The sequence below is a fragment of the Dromaius novaehollandiae genome, chromosome 7, assembly GCF_036370855.1.
Source record: "Dromaius novaehollandiae isolate bDroNov1 chromosome 7, bDroNov1.hap1, whole genome shotgun sequence".
Taxonomy (NCBI): Eukaryota; Metazoa; Chordata; class Aves; order Casuariiformes; family Dromaiidae; genus Dromaius; species Dromaius novaehollandiae.
The window spans coordinates 24,456,940-24,481,642 of NC_088104.1; the positions used below are offsets into that span (position 1 = coordinate 24,456,940).

Here is a 24,703-nt window from a genome sequence, read left to right on the forward strand (position 1 = left end):
CTGAGAAAGGGCTATTGAAACAATTGGCTTGCAATAATGAATTATTATGGAATGCTGTAATGAATATATCAATTTTCAGATAGCTACTGTGCATACTACTTGGAAGCTTGAATTCCTCTTTTTGTATAGAGCACATCTGCCTGTCCCCCTTTTACTGGCCGCTTCACATGCTCCTGCTCCTGCTCATACAAAGCACTGTAGGTCAGCTGCTTGCTGAAGTCAGTCCCTAGGAACACATCACTTCGTTTGATCTTTGCCAATAAATAGGGATTTTGGCTTCTGACTGCTGCGCTGATGTTTAAAACCGTGAAGAGCATGGCTCAGCCACCTGTGAGAATGCCTCTTTCCACGAGGACTCGCTTTACTGGGGTTGCAAAGCAGCTTTGTGAGAAGAGCTTTCCCTGCCGTTAATCCGCTCCACAAGATGTTCCCTGCCACCTCAAGGGAAGTGAGCCCCTACTCTCCTTGTCCTGAACCAGGTGGAAACCCCCTCTCGGTAGCCTTCAGCAGCTCTCAGGAAAAAAAAAAAGCACCTACACATTTTATGACTTAAATCCCCCCAAGCACTTAAGCTTGTCCTTTCGGCAGAACCAAAAGTAAGAGAGATTTCTGCACTTACATTTCAGGAAAAACACTGAGAGAACAGAGTGTCAATTAAACTTGGAGAACCTGTGACATATATGCTAATCCTGCTTGCTTTTTCCCTGTCCCACTGCATCAAACCGTTTGAAAACACAGGCACCCAGATCCTGCGGTAAATCCCATGCAAATGAGCTGAGGGACTTCTACAAAGTCTGGTATGGGCAGCTGTATGAATGAAACAGTCTCACACCCAGAATTTTTCTAGTAAAATGGGATATACTGAGAATCATTACCATACTCTTTTCTTTACTTGTCAAGTTCTGCTGCTAATTTTGAGAGTTCATAAATTCAGGGAGTTGGTGTTCTAAGTGCTGGTGTGGTTTGGGTAGGGATCGCATATAAATGGATTTTAACTCTGCAAGCTGCACCTCCTAATCTTCTTAAAAGGGTTTTGACAAGAGAATTAGTGCTTCTTAGTATCTGTCAGCTAGAGCACAGTAAAAAAAAGATATAGGTGAAAATCTTACTTGAAGGGTTTCAGAAGGGAGCTGTTGTAGTTGATTGTGGTTTGAAGTGGTGAAAGGGTGTCACGGTGATACAGAAGCAACCATAAACACTAGAGCATTATTACTCTCATCTGTAGTTAATCAGGGTAAATTGGATCGTAAGTGAGGATAAAGATTTAATCCCTCCTGGACTTGATTTAGTAAGGAAATTAAGAGTCAGAGATGCAGTATAAGTGGGACCTCTGATTCCTTCTTGGGACAAAGGCTTAGATTCCTGCAAGTCTTTGATTCTGAGGCGGAATCAGTAAAAATCTCTTGTTAGAAGAGGTGTTTATACTGTGGATATAACACAGTGTTAAGGGTACCATAATGTTAAGGGTAAGTATTTGTTACCTTAGGCTTTGTTCACTGTTAACTATGTAATTTCAGTTGATTTTGAAGAACTCATCTATTGGGTAAATAAATGTTTTTGTCAAATTAACTAGCAGCATTTGATTGAATGATAGGTCTAATGATCACAGACAACTGTTTGTCATTCTGTGACTCCTACACCTGCATTTTTAATATAATCTCTTAAGAACACTCTGTTTCTTTCTTTGCTTAATAGTAGGTGCTTAGTCTATTATGAAAGATTCTTTCTAATGCTGTCAGTTAGTGGTTGGCTTACCTGCTGATTCATAATATTTGATAATCATGTTTAAAATGTATTTTACTAAACTAATTTGTATTAGTTTCATAAATATGTTATAACTTTCTGAACTGCTGGTCTATGTGCTACCTTATTGGAAGGAATTCTATAATTTCTTTTTTGTTGAAATCTTTTTTTTTAATGTAATTCCTTTTAAGTTTTTAATGTTTTGCTTATTTTTTATCCAGGAACACTTTCCTGTAAAGGAAAGAAAATAGGACACATATTATGTATACTCTTCACTTACTGCATTCTGTCTGCTTTTATTCTGTTCATGGTAATGCATCAACACTCCTAATCTTTTTAGTTACTCTTCAGTATAGAAGTCTTATCCTACCTCCAGTTATTTTCAGGATTCATCTGTCTGTTTGTTGTCACTTTTTAGAGGTGTGTTAAAACTCTTTGCCCTTACCAACGAACAGTTCTTAAGATTGTTATCTTGCTTGTGTATATAACTTGTCCAATACCAAGAGAAAGAAAATGTAAGAGAGTGAAAGAGAATGTGCTTATTAATACTGTCACTCTTGCCTGCAAGTGAAAAAAGAGAACTGAGCACTCAGGTTAGTTTGTGCCCAGTTAAATGTCAGAGAGAGATGGACAGAAGAGGTAGTGGTACTATCTGAAGTTTCTCTTTTAGCCAGATAGAAAACTGCTACTTTGGTCAGTAGTTCTACAGGCCTCTTGTATGCTTATAAATGTATAACTCTGTTTATAATTGCAAGCCCCTTTAGGATAGGGACTGTACCATCATACCTACTTGTACAGTTATTGCTACAGCATGGCTCTGGTGCTAAATGGGGTTTCTGAACACTGCCTGTGTTAAAACAATAATAATTATGCTCATATTGATAACTGATGGTGGGATGTTTTGTTTCATCATGTCCTTAGAAAATACATTTTAATTGGTTTATATATTATGTGTGTGTGTGTGTGTGTGTGGGGGGGGGTGTTGTTTGTTTGATAAAGCCTTTGAGAACCGTTGTCCTTTGTCTTGCAGGCCCTTGGAACGTTCCAGCGAAGATGTAGATATAATATTCACTCGACTGAAAGAAGTGAAAGCTTTTGAGAAATTTCATCCAAACCTTCTCCAGCAGATATGTCTCTGTGGATATTATGAAAATCTGGAAAAGGGAATCACATGTAAGAGAGCTTCATATGGTGATCTGTTTTGTGTAGATTAAGTTGGCGTTTAGGCTGGGATTGTCTCTAGGAGATCAATGAGAGAGCGAAGCTAGTGGAATAGCCATAAAAATGTTTACAGTCGTAGTCATGGGGGTAGGCAGGACTAAAGTGTTGCTTGTTCCACAAATACAGTCTGTGGTGAATCTATGGCAACAAGGCTTACATTATTGGATTTAGGACTCTGCCACTGTTTTGCTGACAGATTAGAAGCAAGTCATTGCACTTAAGCCTCATTCTTCCCCTATAAATGTATTATTGATCTCCTTTTTTAGGGTGCTTTGTGATGTCAGGGCAGAAGTGAAATCTCTCACCTGGGCATATCACTAATAGTGTATGACTTGCAGTCGCTCTGGATAGCGTAAGACAGATCTGCAGAGCTGCATACTGCTGTGGGGTACAACAGCTCTGTGCCCGCCCTGGCATCCTGTGTGCCAGATGAAGCTGGACCACTGTGCTTGGTCCATGAAGCGGAGATGGAGATAAGTGGTGGTCCTGTGATGGGAATGTGCGAGTTCCCAGTGCTGTACCAGGGGAACAGCTGATGGAGACTTGATGTAGATGATGTTTGATGAAGTCTCTGAAACACCTCTGGTAAATTTGGCATGCTTTAGGCACCCAGGATTGGGGCTTGTTTCGAGCAATAGGAATTCTGATGCTCGGTGATCACGTGGCTGAAATGTCTGAATATCGAAGTCCTGCAGTTGTTTCTCAGCGAGAGCTCTTACTGAAGTCAGTGGGAACTGTATCGGCATTGGGAGATTCTGAATATCAAGGGGACATTGTTCAGAAAGTATCTATTTATTGGCTAAGGTAGCAGTGAAAGAGGAAGCAAACTGGGGAGATGGGTGAAGCAATGCTATGTGCTTTCACACACCACTGGCAGCCTGGTAGTCAATATACTAAAATGGGTATTTTGCAATATATTGGATATATTATCAAACAAGTAAATAATCTGATGTGGCAAATTCTGTAGTGCCAGCAGTGGCTACAGAAATACAATAATCTGAGAGAAAATGTTTGTTAAAGTTGAAAGAGTCAACTTTTATTTACAATATTTCATCTTTCCAGTATTTCGTCAGGGTGATATTGGGACGAACTGGTATGCTGTTCTGACAGGATCACTGGATGTTAAGGTTTCTGATACAAGCAACCATCAGGTAAAATACAACTGTTTTTTAAAACTATCCATTTTGTAGTACATAGAAGGATTATGGCTTATATCAAGGTAGATAACAAATGGCATATATTGTGCAGATATTTTCTTGTCACAAACACTTCTGAGTTTCCTTCAGTCTTGCTTGTCCTTCATCCATAGAGGCAAATCATGCCACTGATTTCAAGAAAACTGAAATGTAATGCTATGAAAAGGAGTCTACATGTGAATATGAAATAGGACTCATCATAGTCTCTTCTCATAGTTCTGTATGAAGTATAGCTAAAGATCTGTGAGATTTTTTTTAATTGCTTCTCTGGAAATATTTTAATTTAGTACCTGTTCTAAAAGTTTAAACCAAAACCTCCAACAGGGCAGTCTCATAGCAGCATGCTGTAGTCTCCACTACAAAATGATGAACTGCTGTCATGTTAGACCAGAAAACTAGAGGTAATATCTATTTATTGTAAATAAATAGGGGAACAAGGAAAAGTCTCAAAATTTGCAAGTTATTTCTCAGTATCTTGGCACTCCTGAAATTACAAAATTTGGAGGTCAGGAAAAATTAAAAAACAGATAAGATTTTTCTCCAGGAGAAAAATTAAACAATTGAATTATATTATTCTATTCCATAATGTACTGTGAAAAGTTACATACAGGGTTTAGCCCTGTTTTGGTTGGAGGAAGTTTGATCTGTGTAGCTGCAGAATAAGGATGTGCACATGCATACTTCTCCTGAGTAGCCTGATATGCCACATCAGTGCTTTTTAGCTTTGAATTAAGTAATATTGATAGGGGTGTGTGTGGTGGTTTTTTTTTTTTTTTTTTTTTTTTTTTTTTTTTTTTTTTTTTTAGAAAATAGCTGTACTAAGAATGCTCTCAGGAACTCAGTGGTGGCTTTCTTTATTTTTGCAAGCACCATGGGTCAGGCTGGCTTAGGAACCATTGCTTCTCCCAGTGGCAAGATAGCCCCTTTCAGGTGTTCGCTGAGCTCTTGCCTGGGCACTGGCACCTAACTGATAGCTCCCACAGACTTCAGAGCTCAGCAGGGGCTCGGAAACCTTGGGAAACACTCCTGCAAGCAAAGACTAGCTTTCTTGAGCTATGCAGCTCTGCTTCATGAGCTACAAGATGCTGTGGCACAAGGATTTGCTCATGCTGGTTTTGCTCACAAATGTATTGGAAGCCTGAAGCAGATGAGGATTTCCCAGTGTAGCAAGAAGACTTTAGACCCCTCCCTTCCCCCACTTTACTCTCCAACCTGTGTTCCCTTAATGTAGTGCAGACAAGTCACACGCTCCCTGCTGTGAGCAGAACAGCTGTGTCTCCTGGGAAGGCAGTCCTCTGCATCATGTCCTGTACCCGTTCCCACATCTGAGATCTGGGATTGTCAGGTGGCTCTGCATGGGATTGTACTTCTGATGTCGGACGTACTGCATCTTCACGTTACTGCTATAGCTACCCAGAACTTGAAGTATGCTACCCCTCTTTTTCCCTCCTGCTTTGAATATAGCATGCATGTGTACATATGTACAATGGTAAGTCTTGATTCTTTGCCCAAAGTTCAGCTGATCAGGGAAGGCTTCTTTCTCATAGCAGATTGGCAGAAGCTGTGGATTTTTCGCACACTCTCTGGTGAAACTGGGTCAGAATGCAAGTCAGTGCAGCCTGTGAGCACTGGGTCTTTCTACTTGTTACAATAAAATGATGGGATATAAAAGGAACTTCTTTCATATCAGTATAGTGAAGAGGTTGCTAAAAATAATAAGTAGAGACTGGTAGAGAGTATAATTAGCCTAATCTGAGCAAGTCTCAGAATGGTCTGGCTGTCAGTGGTATTGTCACAATTTAGAACAGTACTCTCATGAGACACTTCTGTGCAGGTTTAAAGAAATCGGGTATCTTTTCTACTATTTGCCAAAAGATGGCACTACACCATTGCTAAGGACAATTCTCTTTGCTGAATCAGAAAGAAATATATCCACATAAGATTTCAGGATAGGGAGGTTAAATGAACAATCTGTTTGGAGTGTTGATTTACTCCATTATATGGAGGATAGAACAGTTCAGATTTTTAAGAAATCTAATGTAAATATATATATTTTCCTGCTCATTTGGGCTCATTGCATTTACCTGCCAAGAGGCACATAGCTCTACCAATTCACACAGTCCATTCTGCAATAACTTTTAAACCTCACATTTCCTTCTCACAGGAACAACAAACTGAATTCTTACCACTGCCTAAGATACAACTTCACCGTTGGAAGGACAGCAGTTAGTGCCTTTACTGTACCAGTGCTGGAGAGGTTTGGTGGGTGGGAACTTGTACACAGTATTTGAGCCCAATGTCTTCTGTTTTCTGTTTTTTGCTCCGGTTTGGCGTTTGTACCATATCCTTTGTTGGTGCCTTGTTCCTTGTCCTTCCTTTAGCTCTTCGGTGCCCTGTTCCAGGCTTTCCTGAGCTTTCTTGTTGGCATGATGATTGTCCTTCTTAAGCTTGAAATGCTTGCCAATGCTCTAGTGAGTGCAATACTTCTGCACTCATTGCAAGCACAGACGATGGAGAAAATACAGTGCAGCCCCACAGGCATGCAGCCCTGACAGTCCGTTGTCAGCATTGTGCTCCAGCTAAGAATAGATGACCAGGGCTCCAGATGTAATGCTTGTAACCTACCCTGGAGCATGTTTTCCATTAACAGCTTCCAGGAGCCAAAGCTTTCTTTGCCAAGCCATGGTAATAATTAATTGTTCTGCTGTTACTTTAGTGCTATTCATGGTAATGATTAACTTCCAGCCTGGATGTCTTCCATGCTATGAAGTTCCTGACTGCAAAACTTTGAAGGGCATTTGAGAAAGGACCTGGGGGATCCCAGAAAAGTGCAGTTTGTGGATGCTGTGCTTATGGGTTGGAAATGGGATGGATGCAGTAAGTGGCATTATTATTATTATTTTTGGCCAGTTATGTAACTGAATAGAGTCCCCAGTGCTGGCATTTTTGGCAGAATCTGGGTGATAAGATGAAGGACTCCTACATAGTTGCAGTATGCTCAGTATTTAATGAATATATTTTTCTCTGCCCTTACGTGAACGCTTGCTTGAAAAAGAGTTCCAAATATTTGAGGAGAATTCATCTGCTAATAGCACCATTACGCACTTTTGTTCCTTTAACCTGCAACCCATGTAAATAGATACAGTATTGTCACCTTAAAAGAAGTAGGGTTGTTGGACATTAGCTGCCTGTGCCAAAGAAGGCAGTTTGCCTCTTTTTGTGATCATGAAATGAGCAGTTTACGAAACTACAAAACAGGCAATTTCAGACAGTTTTTGGAAGCTAAAGCAGAGTCAAGAATTAACCCTAGTAGCAGGATCCATCTTCTGCTCCCTGTCTGCTAGAGACCTGCTAACTCCAAGCATCTGTCAGTACAAGAAATTGTATCTCAACTCTCATGCATGAGTAGTAAGCAACATTGCTCTGACTGATTCAGGAGCTGCTAGTAGCCTTCTGGACAGTTCCTTAATCAAGATATAAGGTCTCTGCCCTGCTCATGGGTTGGGTTCTGAGTTACCTTGTCTTCAAGAGAACACCTTATTCCAAGTGGAGGTTCAGAACTGCGAAGAGGCACTTTGTTTTGGACTGGTTCAGACATCTTGCTTTCCCATTATGCTAGGGAATGAGTAGCTCTCCATACAAAATCACTCTAGTCTTTGGGATAGAAGCTTAATAAAATTCAAATCTGTTTTATTTCCATCATTGTTTCACTAAGCTGGTTATGGTCTTTCAAGACAGCTGGAGACTGTTAGCTGGATTTCAACACCAGCTGTTCATTTGTTATATTTATTTATACTGGCCTACAACCAGAGAGGTAACTGAGACTCTCCAAGAATTCCCTTATCTTATGTCCAGAACCAGGAACACTGTTGAATTGCCTGAAGCCACAGATTCTGCCCTTGTCCTTTCATGGTCGTAGCAGACAATCCTTTTAAGCTCCTCAGCTTTGCTGCTTCAGGGTTTACAGAGTCTTGAAAGCTGCCCATGTTCCAGAAATCCCTGGGACTTAAACTTTTTTTGCTGTTTCCCAGATATAAGGAAATGAGCCCAAAAAAGAAAGCTCCATTTTTGCCCCTTTCTTGAGACACAGTGATTCCTTCCATTTAGCAGCACTTTCACCCAGAAATGAGGTCTCTGATGGAGTCCCAGAGGTTAGATGTTTTTCTGTTTGGTCTTGCTCCCCAAACTGGCTTTGTTCCAGGCTAGCCTTCACTTCCTATTTTAATTCTAATGTATGTCTTGCTCTGTCTTCAGCCCTCCATCTGCCTTGTTTGCTTGCTACTAAATTTCCCTTGCATCTTCTCCAGCTTCCTGGACCAGTCTTACTTTGGTTTTCTGCTCTCAACATGACAGATGCAGAAGTTTACAAGTTTGTAAGCTTACAGTCTCATGAAAAATTACAGAACTATGCCATATCTTCAGGAAGAGAGAAGCAACTACTATAGTTAGATTTCTACTGGCTAAAAACTGTTTAGAAACAACTAATAGTATTTTAATACTTCAGATGAGCAGGAGGTTGGCCTAAATGACCTACTGTGGTTTCTTCCAACTTAAATGATCATATGATGATGAGTATAGTGTTGATATCAATATGGTAAATCAACTATCTTGATTAAAAATATAGTATTAATCCCTCTTTTACTGTCTGCCTAGGAAGTTAAATTTCAGTGAGCCTGGGAATAAATGTCGTGTAGCAGTTAGTATATGCTAACTCTTTATGCAGTCACCCTTAGAGTTTGATGGTTGTCTCCCATGGAAAGTGGAGTAAGCTCTCTTTGATTTAATGCTTACTAAGAATGCCTCTATGACCTTTGCCCCTGCAGAGGCATGTAGTCTAGAAATCTGATGTAAATGTGCTGATGGATCTAGACTTCAGTGCAGCTAGTGCTTCATTAGTTCATGCACATGCTTGCTGCACTTTAGCTTCCTCATGTAGACACCTGGTCTGTGACTTCTCACAGAAAATGTTAGTAATATCAATCAGGACCAAGCTGAGGATTCAGAGAAATAAGAATGTTAACATTCATTATTTGCTATTATAATAAGAGGAAGTGTCCCATGTACTGACTTAAATGTTCCCTTAAACAGGAACTCAGATCTAGGATCTCATAGCTCGAGTCTGCAAAGCTGTGTTGTGTCACAAGAGGGCAGTGGTAGAATACATAAGAATCTGAGTGCTTGCAGTGGTTGATACTAAAATGGTTACTCTGAAATGGAGCTATTTAACATAGCTGCTTTAAAGAGTTTGACCGGAGCAGATTTCTCTGTTATTGCTAGTTCTGTTCCACTGAGGCAGTGAAATATGCTAGCTGCCCCTGATCGTGGCAGTAACTTAATTTGGCATCGAAATGGGACAATACAATTACAATATAGAGATGTGACAGGATTACCGATCCACTACATCCTGGGTGGTGGCTGGTCTGCTCTCTGTACAAATTATCTGTGAATTGTCTGGCTGTTCAGCAATCGAGAAGAGATGGAAGGAGGCTTACTGGTTATGGTAAAAATGTCACACTAGAAACTGCAGAGGCAAGTTTAAATGAAGTGTTTCGGTCTTGCCTCAACTTGTTTGTAACAAATACCCTGACAAATACTGTGCTTAAAAGTTGCACAAAGACTTAGTGAGTACCTTTCAGAACAAACTGGGACTGCAGCCTGTTCTGAATGCACCAGAAGAATGTCCTCACACTTAGTTATAAACAGATTCCAAATTTACTTTTTATTTGACACTGTTACCTACTCATTGCTATAACTGATGTATATAGTAGTAGAAGTCCCTTTTAGAGGTAGTCCTAGTTTGGTAATGACTTTAAAATATTGCCAGCTGCCTTGTCTAAGTTAAGTTTTCGAACTCTACTTTGAAAACGAACAGATTCTGAAGGGTGACTCTTGATATATCCTCAGCTTTATACTGGGGAGTTAGCCATTTTAGCAAAAGCTTCAGTGTGAGGTGCAGTCACTGCTGTGTGTGTGTGCGTGCGCTCACGCGCGCGCACTCTCTCTCTCTCTTTTTTTTTTTTTTTTAATCTACAACTTCTTTGGGCCATTAAACAACATAAGATGCCATTTTGCCAGATTCTTCAGCCTTATGTTTCACTGTATTTGATTCAGTGCCTCTTACCCCAAATGATTAAGACTTATGTACCTGTCTGATACAATGGGAAGGAATGAGGATAAGAAAGAAGAGGGCCAAATAGCAATTTAATCTGCAGTTTTGGTATAGTCTGCCAGCTGAATTACAGTGGGGGTTGGGACCCATTGCTAGTTTGTGCTGCCCATATTTTGATAGGGTTATTGTTCATTTTTACTGATCCAAAAAAAAAAAAAAATTAAAAACAAACCAAGTTGAAAACAGAGCACTGACTTTACAGAGAATCAGCTCTTTTCAGGAAAGCTTCAAAGGAGGAGATGGGGGTGCTTGGTGGTACAGCAGTGTCAGTCGTAGGGACCTGCAGAGGACTGTGGCTCAGAAGCCAGACAGGTTAGTGGTCTTGGTGAGAAGAGTGGCCATGAAGTGGCCATTCAGATATCTGTGTCAGAGAGAAGAATTTCATGGCTCTCTGAAACTGAGGACAAAGGAGGTATGTGGTAAGATGAAGTGGAACAGGGGAAGAGTTTTAAAGAGGACAATCATTGCAATACTGCTTTCTGCATGCAAGTGTACCACTGCCAACACGTATGTCAGGGATAATCTGCATGAAACTAAAAGATAGGTTTGTATTGTACTCTGTAGTGTAGTGTAAATTAGCATGGACTAAATGCTCAGCTGAGAAGCAAGATGTGTTAGCCCCTGCTGAGCTCCAGTGTCATACTTGTTCTAATTTTGATTTTGAAGTTAGCTTATTCAGACATAGAAAAATCATTTCACTTCAGTCTGCCAAATAACCTGAGGAAAAAAATCCAAGATATTGCACTTGCCTTTTATAGGATCAGATACCAAAGTATAGGAATAACTGTAGTGTAATTAACATGTTAATTAATCTGATCTGTAAATATTTTAATTAGGAAATAGAAGGTGTTCAGTCTTTCTAGAAGCAGAATTCTTCCTTTAAGCAAATCACCTTGTCTGGCCTAACGTTTGTCAAACTGCAGTTGCAGTGTGAAAAGCTATTGCCATGTTACCTTTTACAGTAGTTTGATAAGGATTTCACTTCTGAATGGTTGAAACATGCTCCAGTGGAGGGAATGGAACAGGAGAATCATTTCAGTGCAGATGCCTTGCTTTCACACTTACCTCTGTTTCTCTGTTATAAAAGGAAATTTTGGTTGAGGATGAACTGAGTTGTGTCAAAGTACTAATAAGCAATGCAACACCAGCTTTTGAAAATGCTGGCTCTTGCACATCTCCAATTACACGTGGAGATGGTACGGAGCTCTGCGGGGGGAGAGCGCAGAGGTGGGGTAAAGGTACCAAGGCTGCTAAAATGATGAAACTAAACACATCAACTCCCTTATAAATTCAAAAATATTGAATACATGTACATTTCAAAGAAATGCCCAATTTCTTCCCTCCTAACACTTGTCCCTATTTTCTTTGTTTCTCTCACAGACACCAGATTCTTCCCCCCACTCCACCCCCCCCCCCCCCCCATTGCATTTGTTCCTTGTTTTTATTAAATGGGATTTCTCATAGGGGAATGTATTCCTCATGTCAACAAGGCTGACAGAATATGGACAACAGGGGAGAAAGATTCCCCCCCCCCCCTTTTTTCTTCTTCTGCGGTTAAGTAACTGATGTCTTTGTGCTCTGTTGTTTACACAGGGTATGAAAATTCTGTATACCAAGTTGGAAAATAGTGTCACACGGTGGGGAGGAGCATTCAGTGACGTGTCTTGTGATGGTGGGGGAGGGAATCGGGCAGAGCCTTAAATTTGATTCTCATCCATTCCCTAGAATGCTCTTACAAACTCAATAATGTTGTAGATTGATGGGGGGTTTTAGCAACTCTCTCACTGCATGCATCTCTCACCTGCCAGTGAGAGTCAGTGAAACAGAATACACAAACAGCCTATGATTTGAACACTCTACCATTTAATAGTGTGTTCAGAGGACAGATAGCAATGGAAACAATCACATCTTTTTTTTCTTTCTTTTTTTTTTTTTAAAGTCTTTAATGCTGCTTTTTAAATAGCTGTGCGAATTCTAGCTGGTTACCAGCAGCTCGAACCCCTGCTGCTTCTGGGATTGCAGAGGGGAACAGCAAACTGAGTTTCTAGCTGGCAGCGATCCTCCTGAAGTCTACACTGAACAGCAGGAGATTCTTGAGTGTAAGGTTAACAGGCATAATAGGAAACACACACCTGATTCCCCAAGAGATTGGAGATGTATAAACAGGGCGCAGAGAGAAAATAGGTCTCTGAAGTCTTGAAGAAGCCAGATGGGCTTGCCCCCTCGCTGGCTGAGAGAAGCCACGTCTCTGTGTAGAGAAATGATGGCTGGGGGAAAAAACTGAAAGAATTTTCACTCAATAGAAGCCTGGACTTTTCTTTAATGAACATAGACCCTTCCAGCTCTGTAGCTGGCATCCCCCAATGTTAATTTATTTCTGAGGTTGAACAGCTGCCTCATCAAAAGTTCTCTTAGAAAGTGGTTCCTTAGCTAACACCTTTCCCTTTCTCTTCTCTATTCTGTTTTTAAAAATATTTTTTGGGGGTTGTAAGAGATCAAAAAGGTGAAGAGTTTCTTTTTTGGAGGGGGAAAGGGAGGGAGAAAGGTGTATCATAAGCTATATTTACATGTTTAAACTTCTGTGGGAAATGTTTCTTTTTATGCCAGGCTGTGAGTACGTTTATTCAACCCCAAACAGGTCTTTTATTTGAACATATCAAATAAGGTTGAGAATAAAATATTGGAGGCCTGGTGATCAAAATTTGAATGGGCAATAGACATATTTCCTTTGTAGCTCCTTTGAGTGCAGTTGGGAGTATAGTAGCATGCATATAGTATTTCAACTCTGAAAGCTAAGCTTGTTTAGACAAAACCTTAATGTATAGCCTGTAGAGTAGGTTATTTGTAGAAACATCCATTTCTTCGGTGCTCATTACCAAATTTTCTTTCTTTCAAATCGTGCCTGTTCATATTTGTGTTCCTTGAAAATTTATTTCTGACAATTGGTAAATTCTTCCTAGATTTTTCCAAGATGTAATTGATCTTATTTTCCTGAATAGATAATTTTATATGGTAATATCCATGCAAAAGCAATTTGCTATGGTTCAGGGAACTGGACTATTATGGACATTAGTCTTTGTAATGCAATTATAGAGCTACTAACTTGATCTTAATAACATTTGCCTATTACCACTTATTAGATGCATGAAAGGAAAACAATGCAATTTTAAGCACAGAGAATGATGCTGAAATATGCTCATGCATCTTTCCTTGTTTATCAGCCATGAGCAAGGGATGGATGGGATGACAAATTCTTCTCTGTTTATTTTTGTAGCCATTTCATGAGTCTTACATTTTAGAATTAAATTCAACTACATTTCTAATGTTGTATTAAGTAAAATTGGAAAGTGTCTTTATATGTGCATGTACATTTGTCTCTGCCCATCTATAATTTTTTTGGTAAACTGCAGTTTGTATCTATTTAAATCTTTAATGCTGTTGTGTGTTTTTTCTTTAATTACTCAAAAGACAGTCAGTTAAAGCCTAACTTAGAAAGAGACTTAAGTCTGTCTTCAGCTACAAGCCTGTACTCAAATACATGCCCTGTTTTAGGCTTACAAGTTCCTCTGTCCTTAAAGATCTTGCTTCAGCAAGTTACTTAATTATTAGTAGTCCAATTTTTTGTCTGCAGTAGCTTATTTATTTATTTCAGAACTATCCCAGGAGAGTTGTTTGCCAAGGGGGTTTGAATTAGATATCTTTCCATCACCTGAATGAGATGTGCTCGTGTAGACTCTTTCTGGTGTGGAACTTACTGCAGGTTTGGGACCGTTCCGATTACCCTGAATCTATTCTATGTTGTTCTGGACTCTGGTTTTCCTAAAATATCTGACTTATGTGAAATGATTTTTCTTTCTTTCTTTTTTTTTTTTTTTTTTTTTTTTAAATCTGGTACTTCATGGGCAGGCATCGGTTAACAAGTGACAGATTTACTGGCACTTCCAACAGAAAGGCCACTAGTCAATTAAAATTTGAGTGCGTTGCGTCCAGACCTTGTATAATAGACAAATACATTATAAATACGAGAGGATATTATATACGAAAAGTATGTTTCCTGAGCAAACATACAGTCAAATTTCCTTTCTGCTGAGGGCAGCCTATGTAGGGCAGAAATTTATGTTCCAAGATTGCCTTTCTGATGCTAGTTATCTTCTGATCACTTGTGAGATTTCTAAAGTATCTCATCATAATGGTTAGATCATTTTGGGTGTGGTTTTTTTTCTTTAATTTAGAAAATTGCTGAAGAAACTTAAGGCAATGAGGTGAACAAATGTGACATAAGGACTCTTAACACCTCACCCCCTGAAATATTTAATATATGTCCTTTTATTTTTAATTCAAAGGATGCTGTGACAATATGCACTCTGGGAATAGGAACTGCTTTTGGAGAGTCCATTCTGGATAACACTCCTCGCCATGCTACCATCGTTACTAGAGAATATAGTGAGCTCCTTCGAATTGAGCAGAAGGACTTTAAAGCACTTTGGGAGGTAAATTGAGATTTCTTTCTATGATTACATACTCCTATATTTCTTTCTTGCAGGCATTCCTGTTTCTTCACTTTCCCAACTTAATGCAATTTCACATACACATTCTATAGTAAAACAAAATGGACAGACCATGTGTTTGTTTTAAAAATCATTTTAACTTTAACAGTTTGATTTCTACTTACTCACTAAAATTAAATAACTTCACTCAAGTTTTTTTCTGATTGGGAATTTATTTGTATACTGCAGACATTGCTTTGTCATCCTCAAACTTGCTTTTGTTGCCTGCATTTACAAGGAGAGTCTATCCTTACTACACTCTGGTCCTCTAAATTACTCTCCTTTACTCCTATCTCATCACCAGCTGTAAAAGTTTTAGAATTGGAAGATGGATTGAGATCCCTTAAACAACAACAACAAAAACACCCTGAAGTCCCATGAAACTTCTTTGCGGAGAAAGCACTGCTGAGATTCTTGATTCTGTCATCTGTGTATACTTTGGTATCCATGCTGAAAAGGTTTCATTAACTTCTTACTGTGCTAAGTTTTTGGACTTTAATCAGTCTGCATTTTTCTAAGTGTCACACTTGATTTAAAAAGTGTTCTGGGAGTTGGAAGGCATCATACTGGCCTGGTCTGCACCATTGTCAACTTGTACTGCCAGCTTGTTTTAAATGGAGACTGTCCCATGACCTGACAGTTCTATACAACACTAAATTTGCACAATGTCCTAAAGTTGAAGATCTTGTGACACTAGCTACATTTTAAAAAAATTGATCTGGTTATAGCATTGTAGTTCAGCTTCTTTAAGTGCAGACAGGGAAGTTTATTTTGCTTTTTTTGTTTTCTGAGAAAAGCAGTGTTATGCCCCAAATAACTGTCCCAAAGCACTAGTAAAGCAAGGCTTTCAGGAAAGAAAACCAAACCCACAACTTGCTACACTGACTGGGCGTAGACTGCTAATACCACCTGTCTGCAAATACGTTACCCTGAGCGTAGTTAACCTTGCAGGATGACCAAGAGGAGACTGACTTGCTAACAAAACATGCCTGCCACTGAATGCTCTGATAGTATCATATTTTATTCTTACATAGCTATAATTTGTACCAGATTTTGGTGATGTCTATAGCTAATACAAAGTACTAATAAAGTCTTGTAGCAAATGTGAAGCAATTCATAATACCGTATTTTTCTGCAGTTCATATTTGTTTTCCTCTGTAGGAGCTGCATTATAGTTTTCCTCCCTGACATTCCAAGGTTAAATATACCAGTGCTCTGGTCTGTTTTAACATATGCTACGCTTGCCAGGGTAAAGTAGATAGTGATTTACAAGCTTGTGGTGTAGGAGAAGAAATCCAGTTGTAGGTTTCTCAAGTAAAAATCTTTGTTTTAAATACACATTTAATTGTTAAGGGCAGGGTCATCTCGCTTATGTATATGACTTCCCTGCTAAACATTCAGAGATTGTTGATATCCTGTCAGGAGTATCAAGGGAGAGGGAATGTAAACTCCCTTCTGTAAGATTTTGTTCTAGAACAACTTTAAATATATTTTAAAATCCAGAGTGCTGAAGCCCTTTCTGATGGCTACTATAATGTTGTTTATAACAATATTTTAGATTTTGAGGCTTTTTAATAGATGCTATTAAGAAAGGCTATGCTATTAAGTATTGGGAGCTGTCATAGAAAGCTTCAGCACACATCCTGTGTACTGCAGACTTAATGAAGTTTTATAGTAGAGCATTTTGGAGATGCTGCAGGTGTCAGTCACAGACCACAACTGAGCTTTGTGGTACTTATTTGCTTTTTGTGCAGTTTCACAATCAGCTTTTTTTCATGAATTTTGTTGTGGTTTCTTTCAGGGAGGCAATCCTTGTGCTCCTAGTAAGGATGCAAAATTTATCCCCTTAAAAATATTTTTGCTGGGTCATCATAGCTAAAATGAAGCTGTTAATTTTTTCTCAAGCCAATATTTGTCTCCTTGCAATCTTCATATCCCAAGGCCAACATAAATTGCAGCTAAGGTATGATAAACAAAGTGTTGAAAGAGATGGAAACTTATTTATGACAATTCTCAAAAAATATATTAGTAATAGCAGTAGTATATTTTTATTATCTCATAAGGAAATACTTTTTTCTTCAAGGAGACTTTTTACTATGTTATGGGATCTGTGTTCAGTCTGCCTTATCTTGATTCATCTATCCTTGCTTTGACAAAGACCATACAGGCAAATGCATGTTGATACAGTAAAGTACCATTCAGATAACTTTTTAAAATTTGTTTTTAATGAAAACTAGTACAGAGTCAAGAATGGGCCACAGAGATTTGTCAGTAGTACCATGGGAAAAATGGGAGAAGGCAACAGTGTTGGTGTCATTACAAGCCAGATACCCCGACAGAGTGGAAACTAATACCAAATCTTGTGTATACAAATTTCAGCTCTCCAGATCACAGGAATTTAATTCCATAAAAGTGGTAGTTTCTCCATAGAGAAAATGTTGAATAGCTCCAAAATGTACTGCTGTAGTTTAAGGACAACATAAATACAACTGCAGGGTTGGGAATCTTAAAATGGTTACTGCTTTTACGCAAGTAGGATTTTTGAATAACAACAGTGCAGGAAAGTGCATTTTATATATGATTACTTTAAGCATGCTTTTTTGTTCCACAAAGTTTGTTTGTTCTTTCCCTCAATTAAAAGTAAAAACTCTTTTAGCTGATCTCAGATTTTTGATGTACTGTGACAGTAGAAATAAAGGAAAGCATGGAAATTCTGATCCTGCAGACTTTATTTTTTTAGTTTTTCAGGTTGTGAACATGATCTTGGAAAATGAACCATATAAAAATTCAATATTGACTTTAAGTTATTGTGCAGCTCACCTGAAATAATAGGACTAAGAAGACTAACTGCCTTTATAGTAAAAATTTGTTAACATTGAAATCTACTGTTGAAGTCCATGTTTGTAACAAATCTTTTTTTATCATACCAATATGCAGTACTTTGAAAAACAACTAAATCTCCGTTTATACTGCTTAAAACTTTTGGTACAAATTCTAAAGCTAGTTTTTGAGAGACATACTTGTTTGTTTTTTGTTAGTTTTGAAAGAATTGTAAAATCTTTAACTTTACATTATGAATTTAGAGATTTCTTTGCATTTTGTTTAGATCGAACAGTAAGTTTTTCTGTATTAGCTGTATTGCTGTAAGGAGCAATTATATTGATATTATGTTTCACAAACCAGAGCAGATGAGACTTACTGACACATTTAATACAGCATATACAGCAAAGTACACTTATTTCATACTATGAGTACCATCACACTTGAGTCTATACCTGAAAAGAAATAATTACTGTTTCTGCTCAGACTTTTTTTTATAACTCTTCAGTCAATTTTGTACTATCTTAAATACTCTTTTGAGGAAAAATAGGATATTCTTTCTCAAAAAACATAATAAGCTGGCTTCTGGAATATATATATATTTCATTGAACTATGTATTCAATTTGCCCTTTAAATGTAGAAAGATTTTCTGTGACCTTCATTTTTAACAGTCAGGGAATGCTGGTCAAAAGAAATGATATTGTCCTGATAACAGCAATTACCAGTTAAAATGGTCTAGACTTTTCTCTAATGACTATGTCTGTTTAAGCAGCACCTTGTTCAGGAACATCTCTTCAACCTCTGAGCTTACTCATGCTTGGAGGCTTGTTTTCCATCAACAGCTGCTGTAGCACATTGGAAAGGTGAAATCTCTCATCAGGTTCACAGGTGGCTGAACACTGTCCCCTGATGAAGAAGCTGTAGGAGGCTATGGGGATCACTGGTAGGCGTGCCTTTGTGCCCTGATTGTCCCTAGCCTTCATCTCTGAGGAGCACTAACAACCGGGGCGGGGGGGGGGGGGGGGGGGAAGTTGCTCATTGCTATTGTGATGCTGTAGACTTCTGTGGTGCTTTAGGAACATATAGAAAAAGATATTTTTTGTGCTCATAGGAACTTGCTTTCCTTCTTTAGCCTCACTAAGTTGATGTGGTGCTAGCTACTGTGCCTGAAAAACCGTTTCAAAGGGCAGAAGAAAATATATACAAAAATAAACATAAAAGCAGAGACTAAACACCAGGAGCTCTGGCCGTGCATATCCTGTTGGGTCCCTGGCTTGCTCCACCCCCTAATAGTTGGATTCTTTTAAGCAGTGTAGGAGTGAAATGAATGTACTTGAGCAGTGTTACCACTGCAGAAGTTCTCAGTAGTTCATCCTCAAGCTTTGTCCTTTCATGCAGTTGCAAGCTGATTACAACCCAGACAGGAAGGGAGTGAATCTGCTGAGAGGTGACTTATTTTTAGAGGTTTTTCCTACCACAGTGAATTACTCAGCCTTCCTTGGATAACATACAAATAACCAGTTTCCTTTTGTGTGGAGTAAGATTGTTAGAAGTTTCTGAACATGCCTTGAGAAACATTTGATCTTGACTAAGTGAAGAACAGCTATTACTTTGGTATGCAGTAACTTTGGAGAGAGGGAGACTTGGACCCTACAAGGTCAGAATGAATATCTTAATTCTTTCTGTTCACATTCAGCAGCACTTACACATGTGGTAGTGTGGTAAATAACAGCATAACTTGCTTCCTGCTTATGCCTGTCTGATGATATTCATGAGCCCTAAACAGACTTCACTGCTCTGAAATTATAACTTTGCGGGAAGCTGCTTTCTTATGGTCTTTATTTTCTGAACAACACATGTTAGTTTTTGAGCTAGTTTAAAACAAATTGTTTGTCAAAACAGAAGAAATTTTCCATATTCTTTCAATAGAATGTTATTTAGGAAATATACATATGAAATGGTGTGCTGACTTAAATGTTGTAGTAGGGTTCGGTGAGACTTCTGGATAAGGCTTTTGTTCATCAGCATCAAGGCCACAGCTCTTGGAGCATGTGTGTATATCAGTTTGTCTTTTTAAGGTATTTCTAATCTTATGCCTTATCTCAACATATATGTCATGATTATGGCAGTAGGAATTCCAAAGGCACTTTAAAAATACATGAATAAAAATGAACATATAAGGATTTTCCTTTATTTTGTCCACTTGACCATGCTGCAAATGCATTATTTATTGAAGTGGAAGTATATCACTAAATTACATATAGGTGTGTTGGAATGTAACACAGTAGGCAGCATTTCCCTTTGCTCAGACTACTGGAGAATGTATGTTACATGCTGTCACTGGAGAGTGTTTTGTTTCTGAGTACTACAACATGTGTAAGGAGTGCTAGGAATCTCATGAAAGCGTCAGCACTTTCTAATGTACCTTTTCACCAGAGTGTTACATACCAGAAATTCTGTCCAGTTCATTGAAGTAAGAGTAAATTTGAAATGAAATCTGAGAAATGAAATCAAACAATGAATTGGATTCAGATCCAGCCACCTAAACAGTAAGGTTGATTTATGGTATACAACTCTGTCAGTAATCAGTTGCAGAAAACTTTGCTATGATTTATGGATCTCCTGTACGTGAGCCTAGTAGAGGTATAAAACTATAGTTAACAAAATGAAAAATATTTAGCTTTATGGGATGGATGATCATGTGGCTTTAGAATAGTGAAGTGCTTGGAGATCCCCAAAAACATAAAACTGTGGTCATGGAACATGGAAGCTGTCTTCACCTGCTTAATGTCACACTCTCCATTGACTGCTCAAACTCTACCTTGATAATTCATCTCTCTAATGTGGTTTTACTTGAGAAATGTAAAATTGATCAAATTATTGTAGCCTGCCTTTGGAACCTAGCTGGAATACTCTTGTGTTTGCCAACCTGTCACATAGTCATGTTATCAGAGTAAGGAAGAACTATTTGGTGTTGTTAAGATGTAAAATAGAGCACAGAAGGAAGACATAGAAGGATCCAGGTATATGAAATCTGTTGCCTTGTGCTGTTTGGAAATCTTCAGCTGATGACAAATTTGAATTTGTCTGCAAAGAAACAAGTAGTGTGAGAGACGCCGATAAATGAAGTGATGACTGGCAAGCAGGAGATACTTCCTCCACGCCCCCCCCCAGTAACACATGGAAGGAGGAGGAATTTAAAGTCCTCTTCCCCTTTCCACCTTCCTGCTTTAGAATATGGCAGTAAACACTGATTTGGCAAGATGTGAGGAAAGCTTTGCAAGTTACTAACCTCCCACCTTCATACCTTCTGTGTTAATACTGGTAAAGCATGTAAGTGACAGGGAAAGATTCCAAAATTGTTGTTATACTACGACAGTGTGCCAGATTGCACTCCCAGTTCTGCTGGTGCAAATCGAGCATGTTTCTAGTGAATATGGTGCAATCGTTTTGATATACATGGGGTAACTGAGAGCAGAGCCTGGCCTTTAGTGCTCCTGTTGTATTGGTTTTGACCATCCTTGTGATCTGCTTTGGTGTTGTATTTTTCTTTTGTTTTGTCAGACATTTCTAATTTTAAGAAGTGATGCTCTGTCTGGTAAAGCAGATCTAAATGAATATGGGATGGCATTCCAGCCTCAAGAGGCAGGTTGAGAACTTGCATCAAAAAAAGCCATATTTGTCAGCCTATCAGCACAGTGGCTACTGCTTTTATTTAGATGTATTAATCACTTCATATTTGAAAAAAGAAAAAGTGGCTGCAGATTTTATAAATATTTTTTGACAACGTATTTCCTAAAGTAACCTTGTTGGCCATTGGTAATGGAGAAATGTATCTAGGAATTAGTCTACGTTTTTCACTCTGCGAACTCATTTTATCTCTTAGTGTGATCCATGCTGATGGAAATGTACAGTTCTTTTTATAGAAAAGAACACATCATAATAAGACTCTAAGTAATGGCATCATGACTGATAAGCTCAAAATCAATAATTTACTCTCTTTCAGATAATTTGCTGTGTCATTATATGTGATATTGAATATTGTCAATCAGGCAGAATTTATGCAAAAGTTAAAGGGATCCAGTCAGCTTCGACTCTATGAAAATACTACATAACTTCTTTGTAGTTATCCTTGGTTGAAGGTGACAGATTCATTTGCTTAAGAGGTGTCCCAAATGTCTGTAAGACTGAAAGACCCCGATCCTTCCTGATGCCGCTCTGCAACAAGCTTTCCTCACGCTTGTTCTTGCATGTCATCCCTACAGTCAGTTTGCACCTCAGAGGCATGATTTAATCTGATATCTATTTCAACAGCAACATTTTGTGACTGTGTCACTGGTTGCCATGTAGGGATAGACTAAGACTTTGTAGAACTGAACAGATTTCTCTTAACAGCAGCTAGCATGGCATTTCTCTTGGATGCAGTTCTGTGTCACTGTAGTAATGGTGCCCATCAGCTTAAAGCTCCTGTTGAATCCTGTTATGCCACACACTGAGCAAACGCGTATAATTGCTTCTATTTGCAGTCCTTGTAAGTGTTTATATGGTTGTTAGCATTTCAAAGAGTCTTAAATTATATTGTAGAAAACTTGACTTTTTTGAGGCTCGTTTTTGGATGAAAACAAATAGAAGCATCCAGGAAGCACATCAATTTCCCTATTAAGTGAATGTCTTTATTGGCTTTCTCAAACCTTAGGGTTAGAGGTAAAGTTGGAAAGTATGGATTTCCCTGATTTTCAGGAAAGGAAATTATTTTGATTATTTCCTAAAATAATTATGGAATAACAGCTGACAAATCTATACATTTAAACTCGGCAGATGTTTTTAAGGCTGCTGTTTTTCTTGGAAGCTGTACTGCCCAAGTTGCATTTTCTATAACCAGCATTTTTATTAGCTAAGAAAGTACTTTTCATCCTCAGCAGATTGTATTATTAAATGTGGTATCTCTAAGCATGATATGCTAAATAGGGGGGGGGGGGGGACATTTTGCAAAACACAAATGGAAGCCTAAAAATCCTATTTCAGGGAGGAAAGTTCTGGACTTTCATTAGTCCCTTTTTATTAGGAAAAAATGTCAGAAAAATTTGGTTTTAACTGCATTTGTAGGGTCTTTTTTTGCCTTAGAGTGGACAGTAGATAATCAACTTCATATGGCTTTGTTTATACTTCTGAACTTTTGGATTTGACACAGGTTGTCCATTCCTTCCCTCAACCTTGAGGACCTATGTGGGTGAAGTTATTTTGGGGGTTGTCCTTTTCTGATCTTCTGGTCAGCATTGCTATCTCAACGTGTGTGTGTGTTTTTTGTTTTTTTTTTGTTTTTTGTTCTCCCCTCTCCTCTCCTTTCCTCTCCCCCTCCCACACTCCCCATAAGTCCTCCTTTTTCTTTCTCACAAAAAAAATTGTTATCTATCCTGAGACTATTCAGTTCCTTGAGGAAAAAGTCATCCCTTGGAAACTTCCATTTAGCCATGATTTTGTAGTTCATGTTACTTTACAATGGTGGGTATAGTTGTGCATTCCTACAAGGCATTCCTTCAGAATGCATGTTTGCATGCTACACGGAAAAAGATGCTTTCTGTTTATACTATAGAATGGGTAAGGCAACTAATGTGATACCATTTATTAGATCAATGGATATGTTTTAACACTGACATTTTAAAAATTCATTAGCTTAAACCTGCTGTCATTAAAAAAAGTATATATATCTGAGGCAATGGAAGATCTTCTGCAGATTAAAATGCACTGAAAGCAAGGCTATTGCATTAGATAATATTTTATTCTTTTTTTTCTGACAGTCTAGTTTATTAAAAAAAAAAGTTGTAACAATATTTTAGGTGTTCACTTTCATCTAGAAAGAACAATATAGCCTATAAAACCTACTTAGCATGATGTGAATTTCTCCTTTCTTAAGGAGGCATTCCCTCAAGTGAGCACTCAACACCTTAAAACTTGAAACAAACTAAAAAGCAGACAAAATCAAATTCTTAGATTTATGGATTAATAGATAAGCTCAAAAAGATAGTGCCTGTTGCTTGCCTTAGACAGAACAGTTCAGGTAGGAGCTTTTCCTGGCCATAATCAGAGCTGCAAGGTCCAACATTTGCCCTTTGCCTTAGGCTGGTTCTTCCCTTCTTTTCATCCATGGTGAAACCCTACCTTATTGAAGTCAATGGGCATTATGGGATTTCGGCCCAGGTAGTTACTAATTGCTTCATTTTCCATATATAATATGCAGCACAGGCTGTTGGCACTAAGTTTAAATCCTCTTTACCCTCTTACTGTTCTGTGACAGTTTTTATGCACTTACATAGCTGGTGTGATATGAGAGTGTGAGGCTGGAATCACTCAAATGATTAGTTTGGGAGTGCTTAACGAATTGGTCAACCCAATAGTTGTACTCAGGTAAATTGTATTAAAGTCTTACAAACTCTAGAGTTACACTTAAGAATGAAGATATAAAAGACTAAGAAGTGAATGTGGAATATCTTCCCAGTGGCAGAGAATGATGAATAATGAGAGTTACAGGACCCAGCCCGTCATCTGTGCTGATTATGGCCAGTCCCAGATGTCAAGGAGGGAAAAAGACTTTTTAAAAAAACCAAAAAAACAAAAAAAACCCCTGTGTCTGTTCTTGCATCAGTCCCTGTTTCAGTCTGAGCAGTGGGAGTGTGGCACTTACAGTTCTCAGGGTTAATGGGTGTTGCTGTAATCCCATTAGCTCTGTGAGCTACAAAATTCCTAGAAATCTATTCACTGGGAATGTGAAAATACCAGGCCTGAAACTTGCCTCGAGGAGCCTTTTACATGATCTCAGGGGGTTTTATGGAACAACCTGTTCATAGGGAAATTTTTTACTTTTGATAAAGGGCTGTTTATGCCACAAATATTCAAGAACAGCATATAATATGGTATGATGGCCTTCTAAGGCATGTACTTCTTTCACTTAATCACAGAATATGTAAGTATGTGCTCACAGAATTCATGTACGTATCCAATATTTCTG

General features: G+C 38.5%; 1 protein-coding gene across 3 annotated transcripts in view; it reads left to right on the top strand.

The window, feature by feature from the left end:
• RAPGEF4 (Rap guanine nucleotide exchange factor 4) overlaps window positions 1-24,703 on the top strand; it is a 164,760-nt gene that overhangs the window by 11,735 nt on the left and 128,322 nt on the right. For 2 of the 3 annotated variants that reach the window (XM_064514967.1, XM_064514968.1), the window contains exons 2-4: window positions 2,774-2,916; window positions 4,027-4,115; window positions 14,673-14,819. In XM_064514967.1, coding sequence (XP_064371037.1) covers window positions 2,774-2,916; window positions 4,027-4,115; window positions 14,673-14,819 — 379 coding nt within the window. Of the gene's footprint in view, window positions 1-2,773; window positions 2,917-4,026; window positions 4,116-14,672; window positions 14,820-19,219; window positions 19,355-24,703 lie in introns of those variants that run through there. The other variant, XM_064514970.1, reaches the window with a different exon arrangement.